The following is a 25473-nucleotide window of genomic DNA, read 5'->3' on the forward strand; positions in this document are numbered from 1 at the left end:
CTCATCAATGGATTTTCCCATAACATGATCCTGGAAACAGATGAATCATTTTTAAAGTAACTTTGAAAACAAATCCCTTTTCTTTTCCATGGCATAGAAAATTCAGCCAAAACAGTTAAAACTTTGGCAGTGTTCTAACAAATGAAATCAGATGTTGATAACAGACATATCAGACAACTTTAGCCATAAACTTCCACAATTATTTTCTTAAGACTTCATTCTCTCTGAATAAAGACTATATATGCATTGAAATATTAAGTGCATTGTGTTCAGTATTTCACGCAGCTTTACTAAGTCCAGGCAAAATGCAACTCACAAAAAGTTTATTCTGCTACATTGCATACAGGTTTCTCTAACACTATAACACATTTTGTGACTTGGTTTTCTAGAGCTGAATGATGGTGATGGTAGGGTTGAGTATTCATGGGTAAGAATCAAGAAGTCCAACAGGGCAGACATCCTGGTGGCAGTCCTAGAGACTGCCCAACTGGGATAAAGGGCAGATGGAATATTCTATGAGCCGCTGGCAGAAGCCTCACAATTGCTATCCCTTGATGTCAGGAGGGACTTCAACACACTAGATCTCTTGAAAATACAACACAAGAAAGAGGCAATAGTCTGGGAGGTCTCTGGAGTCTGTGGAAGATGAGTTCCTGATGCACTTGGTGAGAGCCAGCTAGGGAAAGGGCCTTCTGGACCTGTTGTTTGTGAACAGACAGGGAATTCTGGGTGGGGGTGGAAGGCTGTCTTGAGCACAGAAATCATGAAATGATAGAATTTTTAATTCTGGGAGAAGGAAGGAGAGGGCGGTCAGGAGAACAGTTACCTTGGAATTCCAGAAGGAAGGCTTTGGCCTATTTAGGAGATTGTTTGAGAGAGTCCCTTGGGAGGAAGTCCAAGGAGTTCTTGGGAAGGACAAAGGAATCTAGGAAGGCCACATATTCTACAGGAAGGAACGCCTAAAGGTTCAGGCTTAAGATCATCATGCCACACACCCAACAACAAGGGGATCCAGCCCAGCCAGTATAGGTTTATGAAAGGCAGTTCCTACTTGACCAACCCCATCTTCTATGGCAAGACAAATCATTTAGTGGCTGAGGGAAAGGCTGTGGCTGCTGTCTACCTGGACTTTAGTAAAGCCTTTGGCATTTTCTCAATCTTCTGCTCATGGCTTGGATGGGTGCATCTTTGCTGGATAAAAAAACTGGCTGGATGGCAGGACCTAGAGAGTGGTGGTGAATGGTGCTACATCCAGCTGGTCACTAGCTCGCCAGGGCTCAGTGCTTGGGCTAGTTCTGTTTAACATCTTTAACAACACACTGGACAAAGGGACCAAATGCACCCTCAGTCAGTTTGCAGACAGCCCCAAGCTGGGCAGCAGTAATGATCTGCTGGAGGGTGTGAGGTTTCAGGGAACCTCCGGGTGCCTCCTGTGCACCCACACTGTCGGGCCCATTCTTCTTTTGTTTAGATAGCGAAGCGGCTAATAGTTGCTGTAAAGTTATTTATTGCAGAAGCACATCAGTCTCAAAAGCAAATACAAAGCAAGGCAAAGCAATGGCTAAAAGCAATGGCAAAGCTGCAGTGGCAAAATGCACATGGCATAAATCCATGGAATAGAGCACCAGCTCTCCCTAATGCATGTTCTTTTATAGAAACTTTCCAGCTAGCTAAGACACAAACTCGGCCCACTGCTTCTTAACTTATTAGAATTTTGGTTTCTTAGCACGCCAGACTACGTATAGACTACGTTCATGGCCTATCTTGTTCTAACTGAAAAATGTAAGCAATATTCTTAACTCTATTATGTCTGAAGCTAGGTTCTTGGAGCCTCTAAGAAAACACTAGCATGTTTTTCAACCTTCATTAGAACAGGTACTACTTCTCAGGCATCTAAGACCTTTTGCTTACTAAAAGCACTTAAAACTTACTCCATTTACTTACTTATTTTCTCTTTCTTATGTTACAACCTAAATCTTCACCTCTGCCTCATAAGTTAGAGGCCTAATATACTTCAATCCATCTAAAGGTTTCAACTCAATTCCTGCATTCTGATTTCTCTTTGAAGAAATCAGAGAGACTCCTGACTTACTGACTCCAACAGGAGGGTAGGAAGGCTCTGCAGAGGAACCTGGACAGGCAGGATTGATGGGCCAAAGCCACTGGTATGAGGTTCAACAATAAGTGCTGGATCCTGTACTTGGTCACAACGACCCCAAGCAGCACTACAGGCTGGGGGCAGACTGGTTGGAAAGCTGCCCAGCAGAAAAGGACCTGGGGGTGCTGGTTGACAGCAGCTGAACATAAGCCAGGTGTACCCAAGTGGCCAAGAAGTCCAATGGCATCCTGGCCTGGATCAAGAATAGTGTGGCCAACAGGACCAGGGCAGTGGTCTATAATCAGAACTGCTGCAGACTCAAATCCTGTGCTCAGTTTTGAGCCCCTCACTACCAAAAGATATGGAGGTTCTGCAGCATGTCTGGAGAAGGCAGTGAAGCTGGTGAAGGATCTGGAGCACAAGCCTTGTAAGAAGGAGCTGTGGGAGCTTACATTATTCAGACTGGAGAAAAGGAGGCTCGGAGATTAGCCTTATTGCTCTCTACAACTTCTTTGAAGGAAGCTGTAGTGAAGTGGGGGGGTCAGTCTCTTCTCCCAGGCAACAAGTGATAGGAGAAGAGGAAAAGGCCTCTAAACCCAGGAGGTTTAGATTAGATAACAGTAAATATTTTTTCTCAGAAAAGGTTGTCAGCCATTGAACCAAGCTGCCCAGGGAAGTAGTGGAGTCATGTATCTCGGGGTATTTAAAAGATGTGGTACTTAGGGGCATACTTTAGTGGTGGACTTGACAGTGCTGAGTTACTTGATGATCTTAAAGTTCTTTTCCAACCTAAATTATTTTTTCTATTCTAAAACTAATAGCTATATTTGACAGTCGAGAATGGAAACAAGAAAGCCTAAAAATATAATAGACAAACAGATTTTGCTCGTATAAAATTTAATTACCTGTGAAGACAGGCATCAGAATAACTATAGCAATTTTTATTCTTGTTTGCAATAGTGCAGTATCCAGAGACTCCAAACTGAATGCTATATACAACTTGTGAAGGATACTACTTTTTAATTTAATCAGTAATGAGGATGCTTATCCATGGAAAGCTATCAACAACCAAAACAAGCTGTATAAAGGCATTTTTCACTTTTGATCTTATGGTAGGAATAGTGCATTTACAACGAAAATATGCACACATCTAACCATTTACAGCACTCATCTTTTTTTGTCTCCACATTTATCAGCATTAATACTTGCATGGAAAGGTGTGTTTGTCTACTGACATTGTCATTTTCATCTTATCTGTAGTGCACAAATACAAAAATAAAATACAATAGTAATTTCAACAGCTCATGCTGCAGCAGTGCAAGCAGGTAGATTTTTAGACTTTTCATTTGATACATAGGGAAGCACATACAGACACAAGTCATACCTGTTTGGTTGTGTGAGAAAGGTGCAAATGTTGTCTCCCTGTTATCACAGCAAAATTTCCCATTCATTACAGTATTACCTCAGCAGAACATCAATGGCTTAAGTTCTAACACTGAAAATCTCCATTCACTGCCCTTTAAGAATTTAGGTGCCAATGCACTACAGGGATGGAACAAAACCATGCAATTCAATGAAATGCTTGAAATAGGATGTTTCACAAGTTTATCATTTCTGTGCCTCTGCAGTATTAAGCAATGCCCATAATGCTCTTTTGAGTATGATAATGTTTCTCACATTGCAGATGTAGTTCATCTACTAAGCTGTTACACAGCTTGCAAGTCAGAGAAATGTGGTCCAAAGTTCTGTTTGAGTATAACAATGAGTTTGGAGTCAAAATATGGCACATCTACATAATGCTTTTTAAGTAGTGGCAACCTTGGAAATGATACCCTGAAGAAGGAAGTTATTTTTTAATCAAGCTACAAAAATATTTAAGTAGTATCACAAAAAAACCCCAAAATGCTTTATCACAGAGGACACTAGAATAAAAATAATGTCAAATATATTTATTCGAGTAATCTAGTACTACAAATTAATTCAAAGACAGGCAAGGCATTTTTATAAATAACTTAACTCAGACTGGAGACTCACATTGATGGTCACATTCATCCACCCCAGAGTAATGAGTGAAGGAAAAGAACCTGCTATACCACTCTCAATCCTCTACCAGCAGTCCCTGTTAACTGGAGAACTTCCAGCTGACTGGAAATTAGCAAATGTAAAGCCAATCTACAAGAAGCATCTGAAGGATGATTCAGGGAACTACAGGCCTGTCAGCCTGACCTCAGTTCTGACCAAGGTTATGGAAGAGATCATCTGCAGTGCCATTACATGGCACGTGCAGGACAATCAGGGGATCAAGTCCAGCCAACATGGACTTATGAAAGGCAGGTCCTGCTTGGTCAACCTGACCTTCTTCTATGGCCAAGTGACCCACTCAGTAGATGGGATAAAGGCTGTGGGTATACTCTATCTAGACTTCAGTAAAGCATTTGACAGTCTCCCACAGCATCCTCCTAGATAGGTGAACATCTCAGTAAATAAAAACTGGGCTGGATGGCAAGGCTTGGAGTGTTATAGTGAGTGGAACTAAATCCACGTGGTGGTGGGTCACTGGTGGTGTTCCCCAGGGCTCAGTTTGGGGGCTGATGCCAGTTTAACATCTTTTTTGATGACCTGAACCTGGAGATTCAGGGCACCCTCAGTAAATTTGCAGAAAACGCTAAGTTGGGTGGGAGCATTGATCTGCTCAAGAGCAGGAAGTCTCTCCAGGGAAACCTGGACAAACTCAGTCAATGGGCTGAGGACAACATCATGAGGACAAAGGGGAAGTGCTGAGTCCTGCACTTGAGTCCCAGCAACCCCATGAAGTCTGACAAGCTTGGGGAGGAGTGGCTCAAGAGCTGTTCAGCAGAAAGGGACCTGGGGGCACTCAGTATGGGCCAGCAGTGTGCCCAGCTGGCCAAGAACATCAGTGGCATCCTGGCTGTATGAAGAACAGTGTGGCCAGCAGGACCAGGGCAGTGATCACCCTCCTGTACTTGGCATTGGTGAGGCCATACCTCAAGTACTGTGGTGCAGCTCTGGACCCCTCACTTTAGAAAGGACATTGAGGTGCTGGAGCGTGGCCAAAGAAGGGCAACAAGGCTTATGAAAGGTCTGGAAAACCTGTCTTATGAGGAATGGCTGAGGGAGCTGGGGTTGTTTATTCTCGATAAGAGGGGGCTCAGGAGGGACCTCATTGCTCTCTAAAGCCACCTGAAAGGAGATTGCAGTGAGGTGGGGGCCAGTCTCTTCTGCTGTGCCTGCAGTGGGAGGACCAGAAGACATGGCCTTAAGATGAGACAAGGGGGGATTCAGATACTAGGAAAAAAAAATTCACTGTTAGGGTGGTCAGGCATTGGAATAGGTGGCCCAGGGTGGAGGCACCATCCCTTGAGATGTCTAAGAGATGTATGGATCTGGATGATGTGACTTAGTGATTTAGGGACTTAGGAGTTATAGTGGTGGTTCTGGGTTGACAACTGGACTTCATGATCTTAAGGATCTCTTTCAACCTTAATGATTCTATGACTTTTAGACAGTTTAATGGATACCTGTTTTAGAAGTCCTAAACTAGAGTCTGCATACATGTTTTAAAGCTTTTGCTATAATATAATGAGTAATAAATTATGACTTTTGGCCTAATCACGTATCATTTCTCTAAAGAGTTTGCAATCTAACTGATGAGCCAAAACCAATACTGAATACAGAAACAATACTGTGCTGAATACTGTGCTGGTTTCACCTGGAAGAAGAAACTCAGAGAGAAGTTCTCTCTATGAGAACTTCCTCTCTGGGTTGATGTGACCAATTGAAGGCTGGTTTGGTTATTGACAAAAAACAATTAGAAAAAACAATTAGAAAAAGTTAGTTTGCTCTGTGAAAACACATTTTGAAGGAGGTAGCCGAGCCCCTGTCTGGGGAGCAGGGGTGGCCATGGGCAGTGTGAGCTGCAGCCCAGCCCCAGAAAGGCTGACTGAGATCTCAGACACTCCTCACCCTACAGGGGCCTGCCCCAGCACCTGCAACTCCTGTGTGAAACTTGAACTCTTTAGTGCTCAGTTAAGATTTGCAAACCTCCAGCTTTCCTTTGAATATGAGAGGGGAAAAAGAAGATACTCCAAAGTCAGTGAAGTAAGAGCTAAGTTTTTTTTAGATGGAAGGAGAATGAGAAGATGCCATTAAAGTTGGCTGAAAACTCCTTTTATGAAGTTGTAGGGATGAACTGATACTGCACTGGATATTCCTATAAACCATGGAAAAAAAAGAAAACATGGGGAGTTGGGGAGTTCCATTTGATAGATCATTTGACTAAAAGTACCTGTGTTGCCCCGAGGAAAGAAGGGGATCTCGGTTTTCTGAGGATGAAGCATGAACAGAGAGAAAAGAGATGAAGAGAACTTTTGTTTTGGAACAGTTCAGTCTTAAAAGTAAATGCCCCATGAGTTTAACATGGCCCATAAGCACAGCTTTGGGAAAGCTGTGAAGATGGGAGGAGCTTCACGACTCTGCAAGCTTTTTCCTGGGTGGATGCCAATCGTGAAAGTGAAGCCACGGGAGAACTGGTTTTTGCCTTCTTGTGGAGAAGTCCCTATAGCTGAACAAGAGGAAACTTCTCTCTCCAAAGTGACCTGAAAAGGACTATTTAAGTTGGGAACTGACTGAAGTAGTTTTTTGTATGTTTGTTTTGTTGTTATGAAGGTTGGGAGAGGGAAGGAAGGAGTGGTCTGAAGATCTTATTCTGAATTTGTTTCTTTCTTTCTTTGTGTAGTTAATAAATTTCTTTTTTAATACCCTTTTAAGTTTAAGGCCTGCCTTGCTTCTGCTCCTGGTTCTGTCTCACAACAGAAAAGAATGAGTATATTTAAATTAGCAATTCAAAACTATGACAATACAAAGAGAAATTCTGGCAGCAGGACTACATCAGACCAGAGGAACTCATTATTTCAAATGTGTTTCAGCATCATCCTTTACTTCACCTTTTTTTTTTAATAAATTATAATCTCCAGAGAAATTTTAATGAGTGTTATCTGAAGTAATCAAACTAAGCAGTGTTGAAACCTTAGCTAGAGTCCCATCACCATACCCAAAAATGCCACACTTGTTAAGGTTTATTAGACTTCCAGAGATTCAAAAGCACATAAAAATCAGCTGTCTTGCTATTTAAATTTTCCATGGCATAAAACTAAAACCTTTCTCAACAAGTTACAATCCTTTTACTTGTTATTTACATAAATAAATGGAGCACAATGTGTTGAAAGGCTCTATCCTGATCTGATAAACTTCTAGAATGACTTCTGAAAATTTTTATGAGTTTAGAGGGGCAGGTGAGCATTTAGGGTATACTACATGTGTTTATTCTGATACTAGTTGCTTAAATCATTCCCCTTTCATTTCATTTACTCAGGTTATCCTTCTCCTAATACTCAGCATGATTCTGAAATCTGATCTGCTGGTAATAAACATCTTGATTCCATTTCCAAGCTTACACCCTTATTTAAGGGTCATTTAAATTAAAAAATCGTTAAAAGAAATGTCTTCCTTTGTCTTCAAACTCTCTCCCCTACCCACTCCACGCAGCCATTTTTTTTTAAGTAATAAAGGGCATATTTTTTCTATCTCCTTTTTAGTCTTTCTCTAATTAATGACAGAGGCAGATCAACACAGGAAAATGAAGCTGCAACTCATTCAGGCTTGGTTTCTTTAGCACAAGAACAGTGTTAGCAAAGAAAAAAAGACACAGAATTTACAGTTAGGTAGCATTTAAAGAAGAAATTCCCTAGCAATTTGAATCCGTACTCTGTTTACAGAGTAAAGAAAGCCTCTAAATAAAGCCAAGATCCAGTTGGAGGATGTTCTACCAATGACTGCATAACTAATCATTAGAAATCATAACACACATTCCACAGAGGCCAATATTAAATTGAGTTACTGTCATGCGTGTATGGTCTCCTGGTCTATTCAATCAAATTCTGTCTGCTTAAAACCCAGAGGGATAAATTCTGTTCTTAGTTATACAGCTGTCCTCAGTGGAAATTGTCAAGAATACAGGCCAAGTGTTTAAAGTGCAGTATATGTTTAAAGAAATGTTCACATTAATTCAGAATTTGTTATTTTTCCATATGAGAGCTATACAGTGAAAAAGATGACATCTACATACAGCACATGCTCAATTTTTTATTATGATAGAGATTAAGATTGCTATGTTTTGCAAAGATGATGCTTTATAAGCTTGTAAAAAACCCACTTATTCAAACCATACCCAAAAACAAGACAACTGTGTAACAGTCCTCATAGCTGGCCTCCAAAACCACCACAAGCAATAACCTCTAAAAAAGATGATTTTCTTTTGGTATTCAGTCAACTCATGACTCTCAGCAAGCGGAGAAGCAGCAAGATACAGTCAAGACACTTGAGCAGTATTTAAGTTCCGAGATTGATATTTCCACACAACCTATTTCTCAGGGATTCTATGGTGCCTTGTATGCCCTACAGGCAGTATGCAAGTGTTACCCATACACCTATACTCAATAATTGCTAAAAGACGTGCCATGAAAGCCCTGGATAGCACAGAAAGCACCTTAGATAGATAAGCCTTAAATAGAATCATCTTGGGAAAATGGGATGTTGAAACAAAACCTAATAGCTTCTAACGCTCACCATTCCCTCAGTAAACTAACTGATCATATTAATTTCATTAAGTTTAATTAAGCACAAGAATGAAATAAAGAAAATAATTTATAACGATTTTCTAGGTTTTTCTTGAGTCATTTCAACATTTTAAGAAGATTAAATGTTTGCATTGGCAAATACAAACTAAAACCTAGTAATTAGAAGCAGAGAAGTGTCTGATGAATAATCATATTATACAAAAAATATTAACCACATTATCCTGCCTGTAGAATCTGGGAAAAAATATACTTCAAATTTGCAGAAATGTTAAATGTAAAATATTTCTTGCATATTTTTAATCCAAACGAAACCAACTTATTACAGTATTTGTTGGAGCCTGGTCATAATTAAATACAGGAAGGATATTAAAACTTCCAAGAGATTTTTTTAAGCCACAACAGAAGAAAAGGCACAAATGCATAATTGGAACCAAATCCAAACCCCACTTCCTTCTTATTTACCAGTATCATCTAAAGGACACTATTTAGATGCTGAAAGATCTGGAGCTTACAACTGCGAATCATCTAAAAGTCAAAAATTTCAAAGGAATCGTACAACATGGGTTAAAAGTTTAGAGATGAGAGATATAGAAAGTTTTTGCTCACTGCAAAACCACATCCTAAGAGATACTGTATCTCTTGTTCAAAACAATCCTAGAATCCTATTTTGCTATGGGGAAAGAAATCTTGTTTGGTAGTAACAAGTGTTTAAAACACAGAATTTGAAAGAAATATATGTATTTTAAGATATTCTGAAAATAATATTTCTTCAGAGAACAGGATTTCACTTACAATTTGGTTCTACGGAGATCACAGATACAAAACTACCTTGCCAGTCAGTGGGATAGTTCTTTAAAAAGTTTCAGATCAGTTTTGTTGGCAGTTGAATTCATTTCAATGCTCTTTGTTATTTGCATGTCTGTGCAAGAAATTAGTATCAAAAGCATTCTCCAGCCCTCTCCTTCACAAAAAAAATAAATAAAACTTTAAAAAAAATTAAATCCTCTTGCATTTCTACAAAGCATGCAGAAAAATGATATGATAGCTCAGACAGAGATGGACGTTTAGATGCTACATTTTCTGCTATAAAATAAACCAAGCAGTTTTCAAGATTTTCTAATTGCCTGAGTGTCTTAACCTCTGGGGGTTTTATTCCTTTCTGACATAGTCAAAGTCATCAACACTGAACAATGAAGACATATGTATTGGCCAGGTTCACAATTTTCAGTTCAGATGAAAGGATGAACAAAAGATCCAAGCACACTGCTATATTAGCTCAGTGCATGAAATAATGGCAAAATCAAAAAGTTTCATACAGGACACTGCTGTGGCAACACTATAAACAGGAGGGTTCAGTACACAGAGGAGATTCCTTTTTTCTCATTAAAAATGACTACACTTCAGTGAAACTTATGTTTGAAGGAAAAGTTATCACAATGTCTCTGACCTCCAAATCCTACCATTAATCAACACCAACAAGAACCTAATAAACTGAAAGTCTAAAACTTTAGGTCCCTTATTTTTTTGGCAGCATCCATGAGAAGTGCCAAAAAGTCCTTTTTTTTAAACATTCATCACATAAGGAAAAGCTAGATTTGGATACCTAGTTGGGAGGTAAAACGAAAACGTCTTTGGAAACATGTATCTTTAAAGACCCTGACCATATCACAGTAACTGTATAAGCTCCTTTCAAAAAAACTCACTACCATCAGAAGTATTGTGAGACCAATTTATTTACATTTATTTTCAGATTTGTACTACTCTTTCTTAGTAAAGATACTCTCCCTTAAAGACTTATAAGTAGCCACCAGTCTTATAAAAGGAAAGAAAACAAACCAAGAAACTAGATGTTCTGAGACTCAGCTGCCACTTGTGTTTTTCTTCATTCGTTTTAATACATCTTTTTAATGGGATTAATTAAATGTTTTTACTTTTTTTTTTTTTTGCTTTAAAACCTCCTCCATGAATATTTCTTCCAATTTAATAGATGTTCTCATTACAGTCTTAGGACAATAACCTTACATTAATTTGGACTGAAGCAACAGGCTCCTCTAAAACAAAAGAGCTGTTTTCTGAGTAACATCTTTTATCCATACTCTGTTCCAATATACCAAATTATTTGAGTATCATTTACCCAACACTGAAGTAAATAAAAACATTTCTTTTATAATGAGAGTGTGCATTTATATATATTTATATATATATTTTTTAATATCCTTTAGATAACTATAATTTGATAATGAGCAGGGAAGAGAATGTTTCAACAAAACCCAAAAAGCTACTAAGCTTCTCTTTGACCATTTAGCACTGCTTCAACTAATCATGTAGAAGACAAACACCATGTCACATGCTTTTTTCACTAACATCTATCCAAGTCTTCCATCTCTTCCTCATGTATGATAGTGAGTGGCCCAAAGGATGATAATGTGGAAGTTCAGATAGAAATTTTGCAATATAAAAACACTTCTGTGTATAGACAAATCTATTCTAGTCAAGGAAAAAGGTTATAAAGACAAATAAGGTAACAAAATAAGCTGAAATAAGAGAGCTACAGAAACACCTAACTTAACTCTTCTTGCATTTAGTATTTGATAAAATATTGAATAATAATCAAAAAGACTTCATTAAAAAAAAAAAAAAGCCAAAAACCAGTAGAGCAAGGAATTAAACACGCACACACCCCTCCCAGAATTACTCTGAAAATTAATAAAAATTATCAGAAGTATTTTTAAAAAATTAGAAATTAAAAAGATCAAGGAGCAGCTGCCATAATATATAACACTACAATACCTTAAACATAAAATCCCCCTACATCCATATATATATATATAAAATATTTAGTAAGTATTTAACACACATTTAAAATATTTTTCAGAACTGTTTTTTTCTAAATATTTTTCCAATACAGATACAACATTTGCAAATATATTTCAGTAAAAATTTCAATTCTTACAAACATTTGCTCTGAAACAAATGAAATGTTCTTTATTGATTTAAGCAAGAATTTCCCCTTCTTTCTGATTTTGGTAGTTATTCAGACAAAAACAGTAGGCACTAAAACCTCTATCATTAGTTGATTAGTTGATGATTGATTATTGAGCAACCTCAATCATTAGTCTCAACAACTGTTATCATACAATGATATAGGTGTCCAACCTATTGCTCATATCTGAGCAACGTTTAGCACAATGGGCACTGTCATTTCTCAGCTGCACTGACAGGAATAATGTGAAGAAAAATACAATTGAATAAAGACAAAAACAATAGAACACTGTAGTTGCTTTAATTTTATGACTACATACAACTTTGACGAAGATTTTAAAATATAAACAAAAATTCCTCTGTACCATGTACCCAGTCGGTACCAGCAAGTTGGTACCTACACCAGCAAGACAACGTATCATCTGATCACATGCAGCTCATATCAATGTCACTTGCCTTTTAGAAATTATAAATCATTGCACCAATGGTATTTAAATGTTCAAAGAAGAGTTAAAGTTCTCATTACTTGTAGTATATGCTATATCTTTCATGATCAAAACAACTTTGCCTTTAATGTCTAGGAAAAATGCTGCATCTTCAAGCTTTACTTCATTCTTTAAGTCCCAGAGTCAAAAGACAGACTTCCTGGATTACATTACTTTGAAACTTGTATGATACTTCAATATTCTGTGTGATTTTGCACAAGTTATTCATTCACTCTGGAAGTAACATTACCCAATGTCAAAGCCTTCCTTCCTGGTTTCACCACTTAGGCTGTTCTGTCTCCAATGACTCACTACAGCTGTTACAATCTCAGTGATATTATAAACCTTGATTAACCAGTGTTTTCAAAGAACACGGCAGCCCTTTGCAAAAAAGTGAAAACCAAACTTAGTGCAGTACCAACAACAACCATGTCATATAAAATGGTCACTACCAGAGTGGCAGCTTAAGAGAATGATCACTAAAGTCATTTTTATTGTTGCCATCAGTTATACTAATGCATGTTAATTTATATGCAAAACACCTACACAACAAAAAGCAATTTTTTTACAGCTCCTACCTGAGTTGACAAGAGATTGCAGTCAATGTGTAGTCCTCTTCCTGTCTTGTACCTCTGAAGTAAACCAGCCATAATTGCTCCATATGTATACAACCCAGTAGCAAGATCTGTCATTGCTACTCCTGGTCTAACTGGCTCACCGTCCTAAAGAAAAAGAAAACGTCCCAAAATGAAACAAGACAAACAAAAAAAGACAATAAACAAAGAAAAAGTAAAAGCAGAAAAACAAGCAGAGACAATAAATTGTGCAGGATCGTATTGGCATGACAAAGACATGGTGGGATGACTCGTGTGACTGGAGTGTTGGAATGCAGGGATATGGGCTCATCAGGAAAGACAGGCAAAGCAGCCAAGGAGGCAGTGTTTCCCTGGAAGTCACTGAGCAGCTGGAGCACACAGAGTTTCACTGGGGATATGTGGTGGTTTGTATAGGATGTACATACAGGATGGATGAAGAGCTGACTGAGAGCACAGAGAGGACAATTGCAGGCAATATTGTAATCCTGCCACGTGCCCATCCAGGGAGATGGAGTGGATGGGGCCCTTGATAGATTGCAGTGGCCTCACATTCACAAGCCCTGGTCCTCATGGGGGGCTTCAACCACCCCAAAATCTGTTGGAGAAACAACAACATAGAACCACCACACGCTTTAGGAAATGATCAGGTTCAAGAGCACCTAGGGAACCTGAAGGTGCATAAGTCCATTGGACTTGATGACATGCATCTATAGGATGAGAGGGATTTGGCAGTGGGAATAGCTAAGCCACTATCCATCATATCAGGAAGTCATGGTAGTCCCAGGAAGTTCCCACTGATTGGAAAAAGGGAAACAGCCCCCATATTTAAAAAGGGTAAAAAAGAAAACCTATGGGCCCACCAGTCTCCTCTTCCTATCCAGCAGGATTATAGAGCAGATTCTCCTGGAAGCTATGCTAAGGCACATGGAAAATAAGCAGGTGATTTGTGACAGCCAACACAGCTTCAACTATGGAAAAATTGTGCCTGACACATTTAGTGGCCTTCTATGCTGGGGTTACAGCAGTAATAGATCTGGGAAGAGTGAGTGATGTCATCTACTTGGACTTGTGCAAAGCATTTGACACCATCCCACATGGCATGCTTGTCTCTGAACTGGTAGATAAGGAATTGGTTGGATGGTGGCACTCAGCCGCAGTTAGTGCAAGAAATTAGTATCTTTGAGTGAACTGATGTATAAAAATTATCACTGAAAACCAGGTATTCTTGCAGCATGTACACAAAACTGCCACTTTGTGATGCCACACACTGCAAATCATGAAGGATTTATTAGGCAAATTTTTGTCCCTATAGTGCTTCAACTCACCAGTGCAAAGACAAAAGAGATAATGTTAGAGACAAGAGAAGCTAGTAAGTTTCTTTCTAGCTAGAAAGAACCATATTGCTTCATTCTTCTCACTCCCTTTTTCTCCCTCCTCTTCAATCCCTCTCTAAGTCAAAGCTCAGTTTTGTATTTTCCACTATACACACTCCAGGCTTCTAGCAAAAAAACCAAACCAATTTTTTGTTTAGACATGTAAATATTACACAATCAAATACATGCAAATTCGTGACCTGACTGAATTCACTGAAAAGTTGTTTGTTCAAATATCCTTTTTCTGTATATCATCCCTTTTCTAGCATCAAGGAAAGAATCTTCATGTTACATCATGTGTTTCAGAACTTCTGTAATCATTGGCATGATATACATCCCCTCTGAAACCAATGGCAAAATGAACTTCGAATTTCAGCCCAGCTAGGCTTTTTTCATAGTGCTTCTTCTGAAATATTCTCGATTTCCTATTCTGAAAAGTTTGAGGTCAGGTGATCAGATTATCACAGCACTTCATTATTTTGAAATTTTACTTTTTGCTTGTTTGTTTTTTTTAAGTTTCAAGCTTTGAAGAAAAATAGCAGCAAAGCTAATGAGGCTCTCCCAGAGTTCTGATACCCAAGTAAGTCTACCATAAGACAACTTAAAATCATTACAATTGATAAATAATAACTGTTTGTCAAGTTACCATAAATGTATTTAAACTAATGTACCATTAATTCAATAAAATTAAATTTACAGAATTATTTTAATTAGACACGTCTAAACTCCTAAGTGTAATTATTGTAATAATGATCTTCTAAATAAGATTGCAAGAATTGTTTCTTGATAATTATTAAATAAATAGTGCCTTGGCTTCATGTAAGAAAACCTTCACCATCATTTTTCTTTTCCACTCCAATAGGATTTACAAGTCATATATATTATTATCTTTTTCTTTTAAAAATGTATATTTTATTATCAACTGCATTAATAGAGCTATTCTGAAATAAAAGACAGTAGGACAATATTTTCTACATAAGATGGAAAAGGCTGCTATTTTATTCATATCATGAAATTGACTAAAAATTACAAAATCTGCATAAAATATAACAAATTTTTTTTAAAAGTTAGTTACTCTCATTCAAACCACAGTAAGGAATAGTCTGTGACTATCTACAGCCTAGATCCATAGGATGATACATAAACTACACAATATTAAGGAGAACACTGCTTTAGGAAGTAGTACTTTTCTGAAGAATCTCTTATTTCTTCCCTCTCCACACTACACTAAGCTACTTCAGCTTCCCAAAACAAACCACAAGTCAAAGGTTCCAGCTATTTCTCATCCTAATTGTACCCAACTCTGGGGAAAAACAGGAAAGTTCATTTTTCACTTTTATATGCACAGGTCTACCAAGAAAACTTATTAGCCCATGAGAAGGTTTTTGCTCCTCAGAACTACTACAGAGAAATAAAAGAAAAAAACCAAACAAAAAAACCAAAAACATAAAAAACCCACACAGCAAAAAACCACACACACACAAACACAAAAACACCCAACCAAAATAAAAAAAATGAACTCATACTATCTGTTGCAACTAATCAGTTTGTTAAATTGTTCTTTCTTTATTATAGTCACTTCACTGCATTCACTGGGTTGAGAAGAAATCAAAAAGACTTCAGATTTTGCAAACAGATGTGCTGCAGAATTCTCAATTTGAAAACACTTTCCACTGTTTCCAGAGTGTTATTAATTTCACCCTTGAAGGAGAACACATTTTAAAAATTGAGAAATTTGGATTATTTTAATAGGTTGTTATATTTGTTATATTTATCCAGAACCTTCCTCATGAAGTAATAAACTAATGCTTAAAAGCAGCCACTTCCTTTGTTGCAATAAAAAGTTCACCTTTTATTTCTCACCTTAGCTCATCTTTCTTTACTTTCCTCTTACAGAACACTCCTACAAACTATTAGCACTATACTGCTATGTTATTTTTCTAACATCTTGGCTTTGCTTTATTATAACACTCCACAAGCTATAATTCTGAACCAGTCCACACAATTTCTAGCCATCCTTGGTCTTTCTACCAAGACTCATGACTAGCTGCCATGTCTCACCATTTAATCAGATTTAATCAGCTCCTGTGCCACAAACCAGTCTTTCTGTGGCAGGATGCACAGCTGTAAATACTGTGAAATGGATTCATTTTATCACTTTTATCACTATCCTGCAGAACAAGGGATGTGAAGCTGCTTTTACATGAAGGATAAAGCTACACACACAGAAATACCTTCCTTTAGACAGAGCTTCTGCCAGCAGAGCAGTACCTTTGTGTAGCTAACATTTTACCAGTTACCTGGGCAAAGTAAGGATCTATACATTATCTTTTATTCAAGGAACTTACTTCAAAAGTGACAAACACCACCAGCCCTGCCAGACAAAAATGATATTATTGTTCTGGTAGGGAGACGAAATGTAGCCCTAGCCAGGGAGAATGTGTCTTAAGCAAATAAAGCTGCCATGCAGCCTCAGGGGCTGGCTTGTACCCTAAATTAGGTGCAGCATCAGGATTTGCCCTTTCCTCATTTGAAAGGATAAAGATTCATACCAGTAGAGAAAACCTTTTGTTTTTAAGTCACTGTGCTTTGCTATTGTGCAATCTTATAGTTTACACTTTTATTCCTAATTTTTGCTGTTTGCTAAATTCTTTACAATTTGTCGACATATTCTGGCCCAGATATAGCCACAACATGTTCGGTTTTTTATTGCCCTAAGTTTGGTGGTTTTTTGCCCTTTGACATAATTTCTCTTCCCAAACTTACATCAATAATACAAAAACCATCCATTTAAAATGAAAATTGTTTTGAAATGATATGCTTAATAAAAGCATTCTACATCCAGTAGTCTTTACAGATGTGAAATAATTGCTGAAGCTAATATGAACCAGCAGTGGCTGCATTTTCCAACAGCTCTGAGCTATATATACCATGTGTATTCTTTCGTAACTGTTTGGTACTAAACCAAAGAATGGCCTCACTGGATTGCAGATTAAATGCTGTCTCATATTCAGTAAAACAAAAATGTTTTTTCTGCAAGAAAGAATACACCACTGTAAAGGCACTCCAAATATTGAAGACCACGTGTAATAATAATCCACTAGGAGATGGAAGGGGATTTGTAACCAAATTGGACTTTATTTAATTAATTTCAAGTTATTGCCTTGATGAGTCATAGAAATTTTCATCAAATGGATATTCATCTGGCACTGATATATCTGAACATATTAAGTAAAAGCTCTCTGTTCATCAAATATGAAACTTGAAACTGGTGTTTAATCAGGAAATATCTATAAATTATGTTGTCCAGGACAAAAAAATTATCACGAGTGCAAACTTTGTCCTTTAGCATATTTTAATTTATGTAAAGAAAACCTGAATGTGTCCTGATGCAACTACTTTCATTCAAAATGGGTTTGTGTTAGAGATTTACACAAAACAGATTCCCTTCATAAACACAATAGAATTTCAAATTTCACAGGTGTGATACACTTCTAATACAGAAGTAATCAAGTACATGTAAGGGCTTGAATCACATGCAGGTTTCTGTACACGAAACCATGATTTAAAAACACTATTCTACTGTACTTCGGTTTGTAAAATCAGCAAAAACAACACTAGCACAAGTGCAGTTGTTTGTGCCAATAATTTTGCAATATTGTAGAAGCTATAGCTTCATTTCAAGGTTCAGCCTAGCACTCAGAAGCATTTCAAAGTTATTACCACTAAGTGATACAGGGGAAAAAAAGCAAGCTGTTCATTTTTATTTTTTTTTTAATAGGTGGGAATATATACTGCTATTGGATTCTACATTTTTGTATATGTCAGATACAGGAAAAAATTTTAGTCCCCTATTATTAAAATGCTTTCTAGAGAACTGTAAATATTTATACCTCGATATAAATATGTATACCTCCACATTAAACACCTCAGTCATATACGTAGCATGCTTTTTTGCTGCTGCTCAGATTCATTACAATTTGTCTGCTGTCTCAGCTGATGCTTCTAAGACCATCCTGCAAGAATATTCAATGGTTTGTTTACCAAAGGGATGTTGCCAAAGAGCACTGTTGCACTGATGATGTTATGCTGATTATCTATAGCTACTGCAATTAAATACAAAACCAACACCATCTGTTATAATTTTTCCCTTTTTTTTCATTTCTAGTTTATAAGAGTGGCCTTTTCTATTTTACTCTAAAAAAACAAAATCAGACCCTAGTCTACCCATTCAACTGAACTTATTACTTTTAGCCCATTAATTCCATGTTATCTAGTCAGAAAATAATTTAAGCTTTATTAAAAAAAAAGCATGAAATTCTTTTTTCTTCTTTTTCTTTGGCCACTTCTGTACATGTTGACTGAAACATGTTTTGTTCAGACTTAGTTTTGTGAAAGTTTAAACACAATTCTGTCAGATGAACATAAGCTGTAAAAAAAAGGAACATTTTACTATTAATAATACTTTGCTACTTTAAAGTAACCTTCAAACAAGCATCCAATATGATTTTACAGCCACTTGGGTAAGTTTCCACTACAACAACAAAAAAGCACATTTATTTTTTTTGGAGTTATTGACTAAAGTATTGGAAACAATACTGTTCCTCTACACATCAAAAATGGATTAGAGAAACTGAGGAAATACTACATGAACAACTTCAAAGAAGAAGAATAAAGAAAAATAAGGAAATTTTAGCATGTTTATTTTAATCATGCAAAAGAGTGACTAAGTTTGAACGAATTGTTAGAAGCCCCCATTGAGCAGACAAAGCTATCACTGACAAGGAGTAAATGATTCCTATGATTACATTACCTCAGGGCTTGGTGAGGTGATACAAACATCTGGTTTTCAGTGTAGATCTTAACACAATCTTTTAATAAAATCCATCTTCATAACAGGCACTGAGGACTATTACTTTCATAATATAACTTGTATGCAATTATTCAGTACAACAGTTATTTATTCTTGTATTCATATATCATATGATATGTGTTTTTCAATCTTTCTATCAGCTCTACCTTATCCCTGTTGTACTAACAACATCTTCCCCTTTCTAACTGTTTTTGTACCCTTTTAATCTTTATTGGTATATTTTGAGGTGTGCATGAAGTTTCTGGAATTGTACTGGAAGTATTAACCTCCATTCTACAGAAAAAATGTTATATTTACTTACACTGCAATTATTGTGATCAGTCATTGCCTAGTGCATATCTGCATTATATATCTGAAGGGAAGTGCCTGCACTCAATTTCATCTGTCCTCATGTTCTAAGATGTTCTATGAGTACATACCAATAACACAGCAGAAATGGACAATCTCAGGACATTAGGCACAAGATGTTTCAGCTTACTCAGTCCAAAAATGCTTGGTTTTGGCTTTTTCTCTCTAATAAAAAGGACAACTCTGGTAACAATAGTTGCCAGAAGTACAAACTTCTGATGTTTGCCATTGCTCCAAGTAGAAAACAAGACTCTTGGCAGAATAACAGCCCTAAAATAGAGCTGTGTCCAGATCATGTGTGGTTAGCTTTCAACAACCTACTCAAACATGAACAGCTGACACTTAGTACAGAAACTTTATTAATTCCGTGTTTATCTAGAACATGCAAGTACTGTATTCACAAGATCTGCACTGCTATTTCCAGAGAGCCAGGAGCAGCACCACAGAACAGTATCTAGCATTTATAATGCATAGAACAGACTTGTAACACTACCTCACTTGAAAAGGGACATTTGGGGACCAAATTCCCTGCATCTGTAGGTGATTCAAGACAGCTTAATTAAATGCTTATTTGGCTAGCATTTTTCTGAGGTGAAGACACACATTCTGTGTACCTCTAGAATCCAGATACTCAACTGCTGTTATGCTTCCTGCACTGCCACAATTACCAAAGATCTTGGGTGTCAGTGGGAATAGGAAGCACATAAAGCTTTTCCAGAAATGCATGGCATCTGTCTGCCTATTTGCAGGCAGAATGATTGAAAAACACCCAGCTTTTGTCAGATTTATCTAGGTAGCTTCACAATTCCCACTTTTACAAAGGGAATATCAATATCCAAGCATCAGTGAGACTTCACACTCATAGGTATGGTTTGATCATCCAGCTGTCAACAATATTGACAATGTTCAAGGGCTACTATAGCTCTTGAAAGTGACTACAAGTGGCCATTAACAGGTTAACATACATTGTCAATTTATTCACTGGAGATTTAGGATTTTTTTTCTTTCATTTTCTGTTTCTTGAGCATTTTTCTTTACAAGCCTGGAGTGAGATACCTGAAGTATATGAGTCTATTATTTTCTTAGATTCCCAGAGATGGGACCTCTTGTTGGACTCATAACAGCTTCATTAGCATAGGCTGACTTTTTCCATGCAGCAGCTAGTTTTGGCATATGGCACACAGATTCCATGAAATTTCTAAATTGTGCACTATACCTCATGCCCTGTGATATGCATGAGACCAGAAACAGCAGCAGCAATGGAGTCATATCCACCTCTCTGAACCACTGGACCAGTCTGACCATAACCTAAAAGAGAAACAGAACAATTAGGAATTCAATCAAGGACAAGTTCAGTGTTATAATAATAGTTTACTATTATTGCTCCTCAGCTTTTGTCAACAAGCTGTCCAGATTGTACAATCACTGTATTCTATTTATTCCTGCACATTTTTAAGAGTAAAGATTTATCCTTTGTGGGCTGAGGATGTGTTTGATCTTAATTCTAGATAGACTTGTATCCCTGCTATATTTCTTTCCTTTTGGATAAAATTTCCTTTTTAATTCACCATGTCATCTGAGGTTGGACTCACATGTTATTTCAGAGAATCTACAGTATCTCTACAGGCCTACAATTGCTGTCCAACAGGGCCCATTTTGTCTGTGTTATCTCCACTCTGCTGTAAGGATATCTTGAATACCCCAAACAATACTAAAATCGTGACACTATGGTTTGGATACATTAATTGTTCTTCCCTCATTTCTTTTACTTGATTCTGTATCTAAACAGAGCTATCTTCAAAACAAAACATTGTTTACAAGACATGGCAAGGCTTTAGCAAGTATGTACAATCTGTTTGCCAAGAGTTAGCATCAATGAAATCCAAAATACTGAGAATTTGTACTGAACTACCTAAATACAGATTCGTTCAGCTGTATAATTAACTTAAAATAAACAGCTGTAGCCAGAAGGATGCTGTCTTACTTTTCTTTGCTATAGTCATCCTGTTCTTCCAACAACAACCACAAAATCTTCCAATTGAGGAGGTCTTGGAACCACCAGCACAGAGGGTAGAAGTCAATAGGGAAGGAGCACCATATTTGATTGATCGTTTCTATTAGTTCTAATAATATCAAAGCCTTCAATAATCAGATTTAAACACTTGTCCTCCTCAAAGAGGAAGCACATTCAAAGCTAGTCTTGTGCTTTCTTTTCTGATATCTCTAAGAGATATCAGATCTCTAAAATCCCTTGGAGCAGTTACAAGATATTCGTAACAGACAAGATTCCTAATTTAAGTTTAGTTTCAAAACAACATTTCTCTTTAATTCTTACCTGCGAGGAAAGTATTAGAATTGTATTATATCAAGGTAAAAATTCCTGAATCTCCTAGATTCCTTTTCATAAATTGCCTGGAAAAATATTCTCTATATACAGTTTGTTCAGTAGATATAACAATCCAAACATTGTCTTTGTGAATGAAAGCAGACAATTAAAAATCATTTTTCATTCAGGTAATCTACCTCAGTGCCTCCACTTGACTGATGCTATTATGTGCATAATTCATAAATTACCCCTAATATATAGTACAAGAGGATTATGATGACTGAAAACTGGAGCTAAAGCACTTTATTACTCCAATTAATAAATAATACCGAGCAAAACAATATCCACTTACCACACAGCTTTCCCCATTGTACCACAAACTATCTCAATTGCCTGATTGAGACATGAGACCCACATTGTGCAAAGCTGTAGAGGAACTCAACTTCTACACTCAGTGTCACAGGGAATATCAGAATACTACAGCCAGTTCACTGACTTTATTAATGTTGCTTTAAAACAAACATTTTGCAAGAAAAAAAGTCAACGCTTTTCTTATGGTCTAATCTGTGTCACTACTCACAAGAGAGAAGAAGAAACCTAGCAGTTTGCCCAGTTTTATTTGAAATCTGACAACAGCTGACTTGGAGATCCCAAAGAGAACTCCTGGCATGTCCTTTCATATTTACACTCTTAAGTTTACTGCAAAGGATAGTGTATTCAAATATAAGAGGACTAGCAAATAAAATATACTGGATGCACCCAAAAATGTTCCAAAGAGCTCTAACTAGGCATATACCATTATCTCATTGGAATGAACTGTAGAATTAAAACCAGTTAAGTGTGTGGGGCCACTTCAAAAGCAAAATCTTGCTCAATAAAAAAAAGTACTCAAAACAACTTTAATTGAATAGTGAAAAGCATATTGAAGTAAGTGAGAAACTACGTACTGGCCTCAATTACTAACAAAGAAAAGACAACACATCTACTCACACAAATGTTTTCATAAACAGCAAACATCTGAAAATTAAACTTTTAGTATGTAGACAGAACAACTATACAACTCTTTGCCATGCTTTTCTGGTAAGGACAAGCATCCATCCCTCAAACACTGAATTCAGGAAAGGTGACAGGCAACAAGATCTGCATTTTCCTAGAGTAGTTTCACAAATAAAAATTTTAAGCTTCTTTTCACACATTGTAACAGCCAGGTACCAAAATAAAAGGTATTCTTTAATGGCTTTCTGATTAATATTAGAACTTGTATGGACTGTTTAGTCTTCATAGGTCAAAATACATTAAAAAGAAAAAACTATATAATTCTGTTTGTGATCTGAATTCTGAGTGGACAAAGCTAGTGTAGGCACAAAATCTGTTGTCATTGGAAATGGTTTGCCTCAGGAACTATGGATATAGAAGATTCCTGGAGGAAAAAGTAGAGTTAAGTGAGAAATAGCTACTGCTAAAAATGAAAGATCTCATTATCCAGACATAAACGAAAGGCTGAACATTATTTTCATGGTCAATGGAGCAACCCAGTACAGATGTTTTAGAAATAACTATGAACACAAACACAAAAAGCTTGAAGAAGAGTCCAAAATTACATTCAAAAAATATTTACCCTGGTACACAGATTTTACAGGAACTGTCATATATACATCCATATGTACATATATAGGTGTACATATATATAAATATATATAATAACTCCCTAAAGAGAAAAATGTCACCTAAAGTTTGTCTTTCTCTGACAATACCCTTTTTTCTCTGATACTTAATTCAGTGTGAAAAGCATAGATTTGAAATTACACCCTCAAACCTAAATATAGGCTCCTGTTAAATAAAATGTAGTTAGAGGTTTAAAGTTTAGATAGAGTGAAAAATACTTTAGGGTAAAAAGATAATCCCAGTTGAATATACAGAGAGAATAGATTTAACAGTGATGGTCTCAGAAGGTAAGATAAAGCAGCTGATTACACTCCTGCTCCTCTTTAGTGGAGCATATCAGTGTTATCTACAGTCAATATCTAAATAGTCTCTACCAGCAACAAATTTAGTTTAGATTCATAATTCCAATGTAGGTATTTTTACGTGGGGAATAGATTTCAGAGAGACAAAATAATTTAAATTTTAATTTAATAAAACTAAGTGTTTTCTAAATCATTTCAGCTTGGCAGGCATCTGCCTAGATTCTAAATCTCATATAAAGCTTGAGATTTGTATAAAACAGAATCTGCAAGGAACAAAAGAAAATTGCACCACACTAAGCCCCTATTCAACTCCCAACATCCCCATTCTATACCTTGCAGTAGGAAGGCACGATTTCTTCTGATACCTGTCACATCCTCATGTGTCTAGCATTCAAAATCATTGCAACATGAGCCGGTGTTCTCTACTGCAAAATGTACATCAGTTTCACAGTCAAACTGAGTACAAGACAATAACCTCCAGTTAGATCTCCAAGTGCTTCCAAAAAATTGTCATTGTCAAGACATTATTTAATCTGCATAGCCAGCTTTTGAAATTGCCAGAAACAGAGAATCACACAGAATCACAGAATGGGTGGGGTTGGAAGGGACCACAGTGGGTCATATGGTCCAACCTCCCTGCTCAAGCAGGGTCATCCTAGAGCACCTGGCACAGGATTGTGTCCAGATGGTCCATGAGTATCTGCAGTGAGGGAGACTCCACAACCTCTCTGGGCAATGTTTTCCATTGCTTGGTCACCAGCTCAGTAAAGAACTTGTTCCTCACATTCAGGGGGAACTTCCTGTGTATCAATTTCTTCTCATTGCCTCAAGTGTTGCTTGGCACTATCAGGAGCCTGGTTCCATGTCTTCTTGAGGCTGAACAGGCCCAATTCCCACAGCCTGTCTAAGAGAGATTACACAGTCCCTTAACCTTTATAGCCCACCAATGGCCCCACCCCAGGAGCTCCATGTCATTCTTGTCCTGAGGAGCCCAGAACCAGACACAGCACTCCAGATGTGGCCTCACCTGGGCTGAGGAGAGGGTCAGGATCACCTCCTCCACCTGCTGGCCTTGCTCTTCCCAATGCACCCCAGGATCCCATTGGCTGCCTTGGCCACAGGGGCTCACTGCTGGCTCATGGACAGCTTGTTCTCCACCAGGACCCACAGGTCCTTCTCCACAGGGCTGCTTTCCAGCAGTTTGGCCTCCAGCCTGTGCTGGTGCAGGGGGTTATTCTTCTCCAGGTGCAGGACCCTGCAATTGCCTTTGCTGAATTTCAGCTTTCTGCCCATCTCTCAGTCTTCCAGTTCTTCTCTCCCATCTCTCTCTCAGCCCTTTTGAAGACCATTTTGAAGCCCTCTGGGGTATGCACCACTCCTGCCAGCTTTGTGTCCCCAGTGAACTTGCTGAGGAGGCATCTGCCCCTTCCCCGAGTCACTGGTGACAAGTTAAACAAAACTGGGCTGAGTACTGAGCCTTGGGGCCACCACTAGTGACAGCCTCCAGCCAGACCCAGTGCCACTGATTACAACCACTAAAGGACTATTTGCTAATTCAGCATAGTCACACCTAAATCTTCCTGTTCTGACCCTGTAGCAAGTCTATCTTCTACATAAGAAAGTGTAGAAGCCTCTACTCTTTGAAGTTTTTTTCTGAGCAAGAAAAATTAACTGGCTGTGAGAATTATGAAAGAACTGGCACTGGCTGCTTCGTGTCAGCTTAAGGGAAACATGGGCCTTTACTGGAGGCATTTACAAAGTAAATGCCA

The 25473-nt window shown here is 37.6% G+C and overlaps 1 protein-coding gene across 6 annotated transcripts in view; it reads right to left on the reverse strand.

The window, feature by feature from the left end:
* The window catches only part of SUGCT (succinyl-CoA:glutarate-CoA transferase), a 317360-nt gene that overhangs the window by 258396 nt on the left and 33491 nt on the right, over window positions 1–25473 (reverse strand). For all 6 annotated transcript variants that reach the window (XM_088167705.1, XM_014883473.2, XM_088167721.1 and 3 more), the window contains 2 exons: window positions 20628–20719; window positions 12800–12943 (listed from right to left, as the gene is read on the reverse strand). In XM_088167705.1, coding sequence (XP_088023831.1) covers window positions 12800–12943; window positions 20628–20719 — 236 coding nt within the window. The remainder of the gene's footprint in view (window positions 1–12799; window positions 12944–20627; window positions 20720–25473) is intronic.

The sequence above is a fragment of the Sturnus vulgaris genome, chromosome 1 (genome assembly GCF_052056855.1).
Source record: "Sturnus vulgaris isolate bStuVul1 chromosome 1, bStuVul1.hap1, whole genome shotgun sequence".
Classification (NCBI taxonomy): domain Eukaryota; kingdom Metazoa; phylum Chordata; class Aves; order Passeriformes; family Sturnidae; genus Sturnus; species Sturnus vulgaris.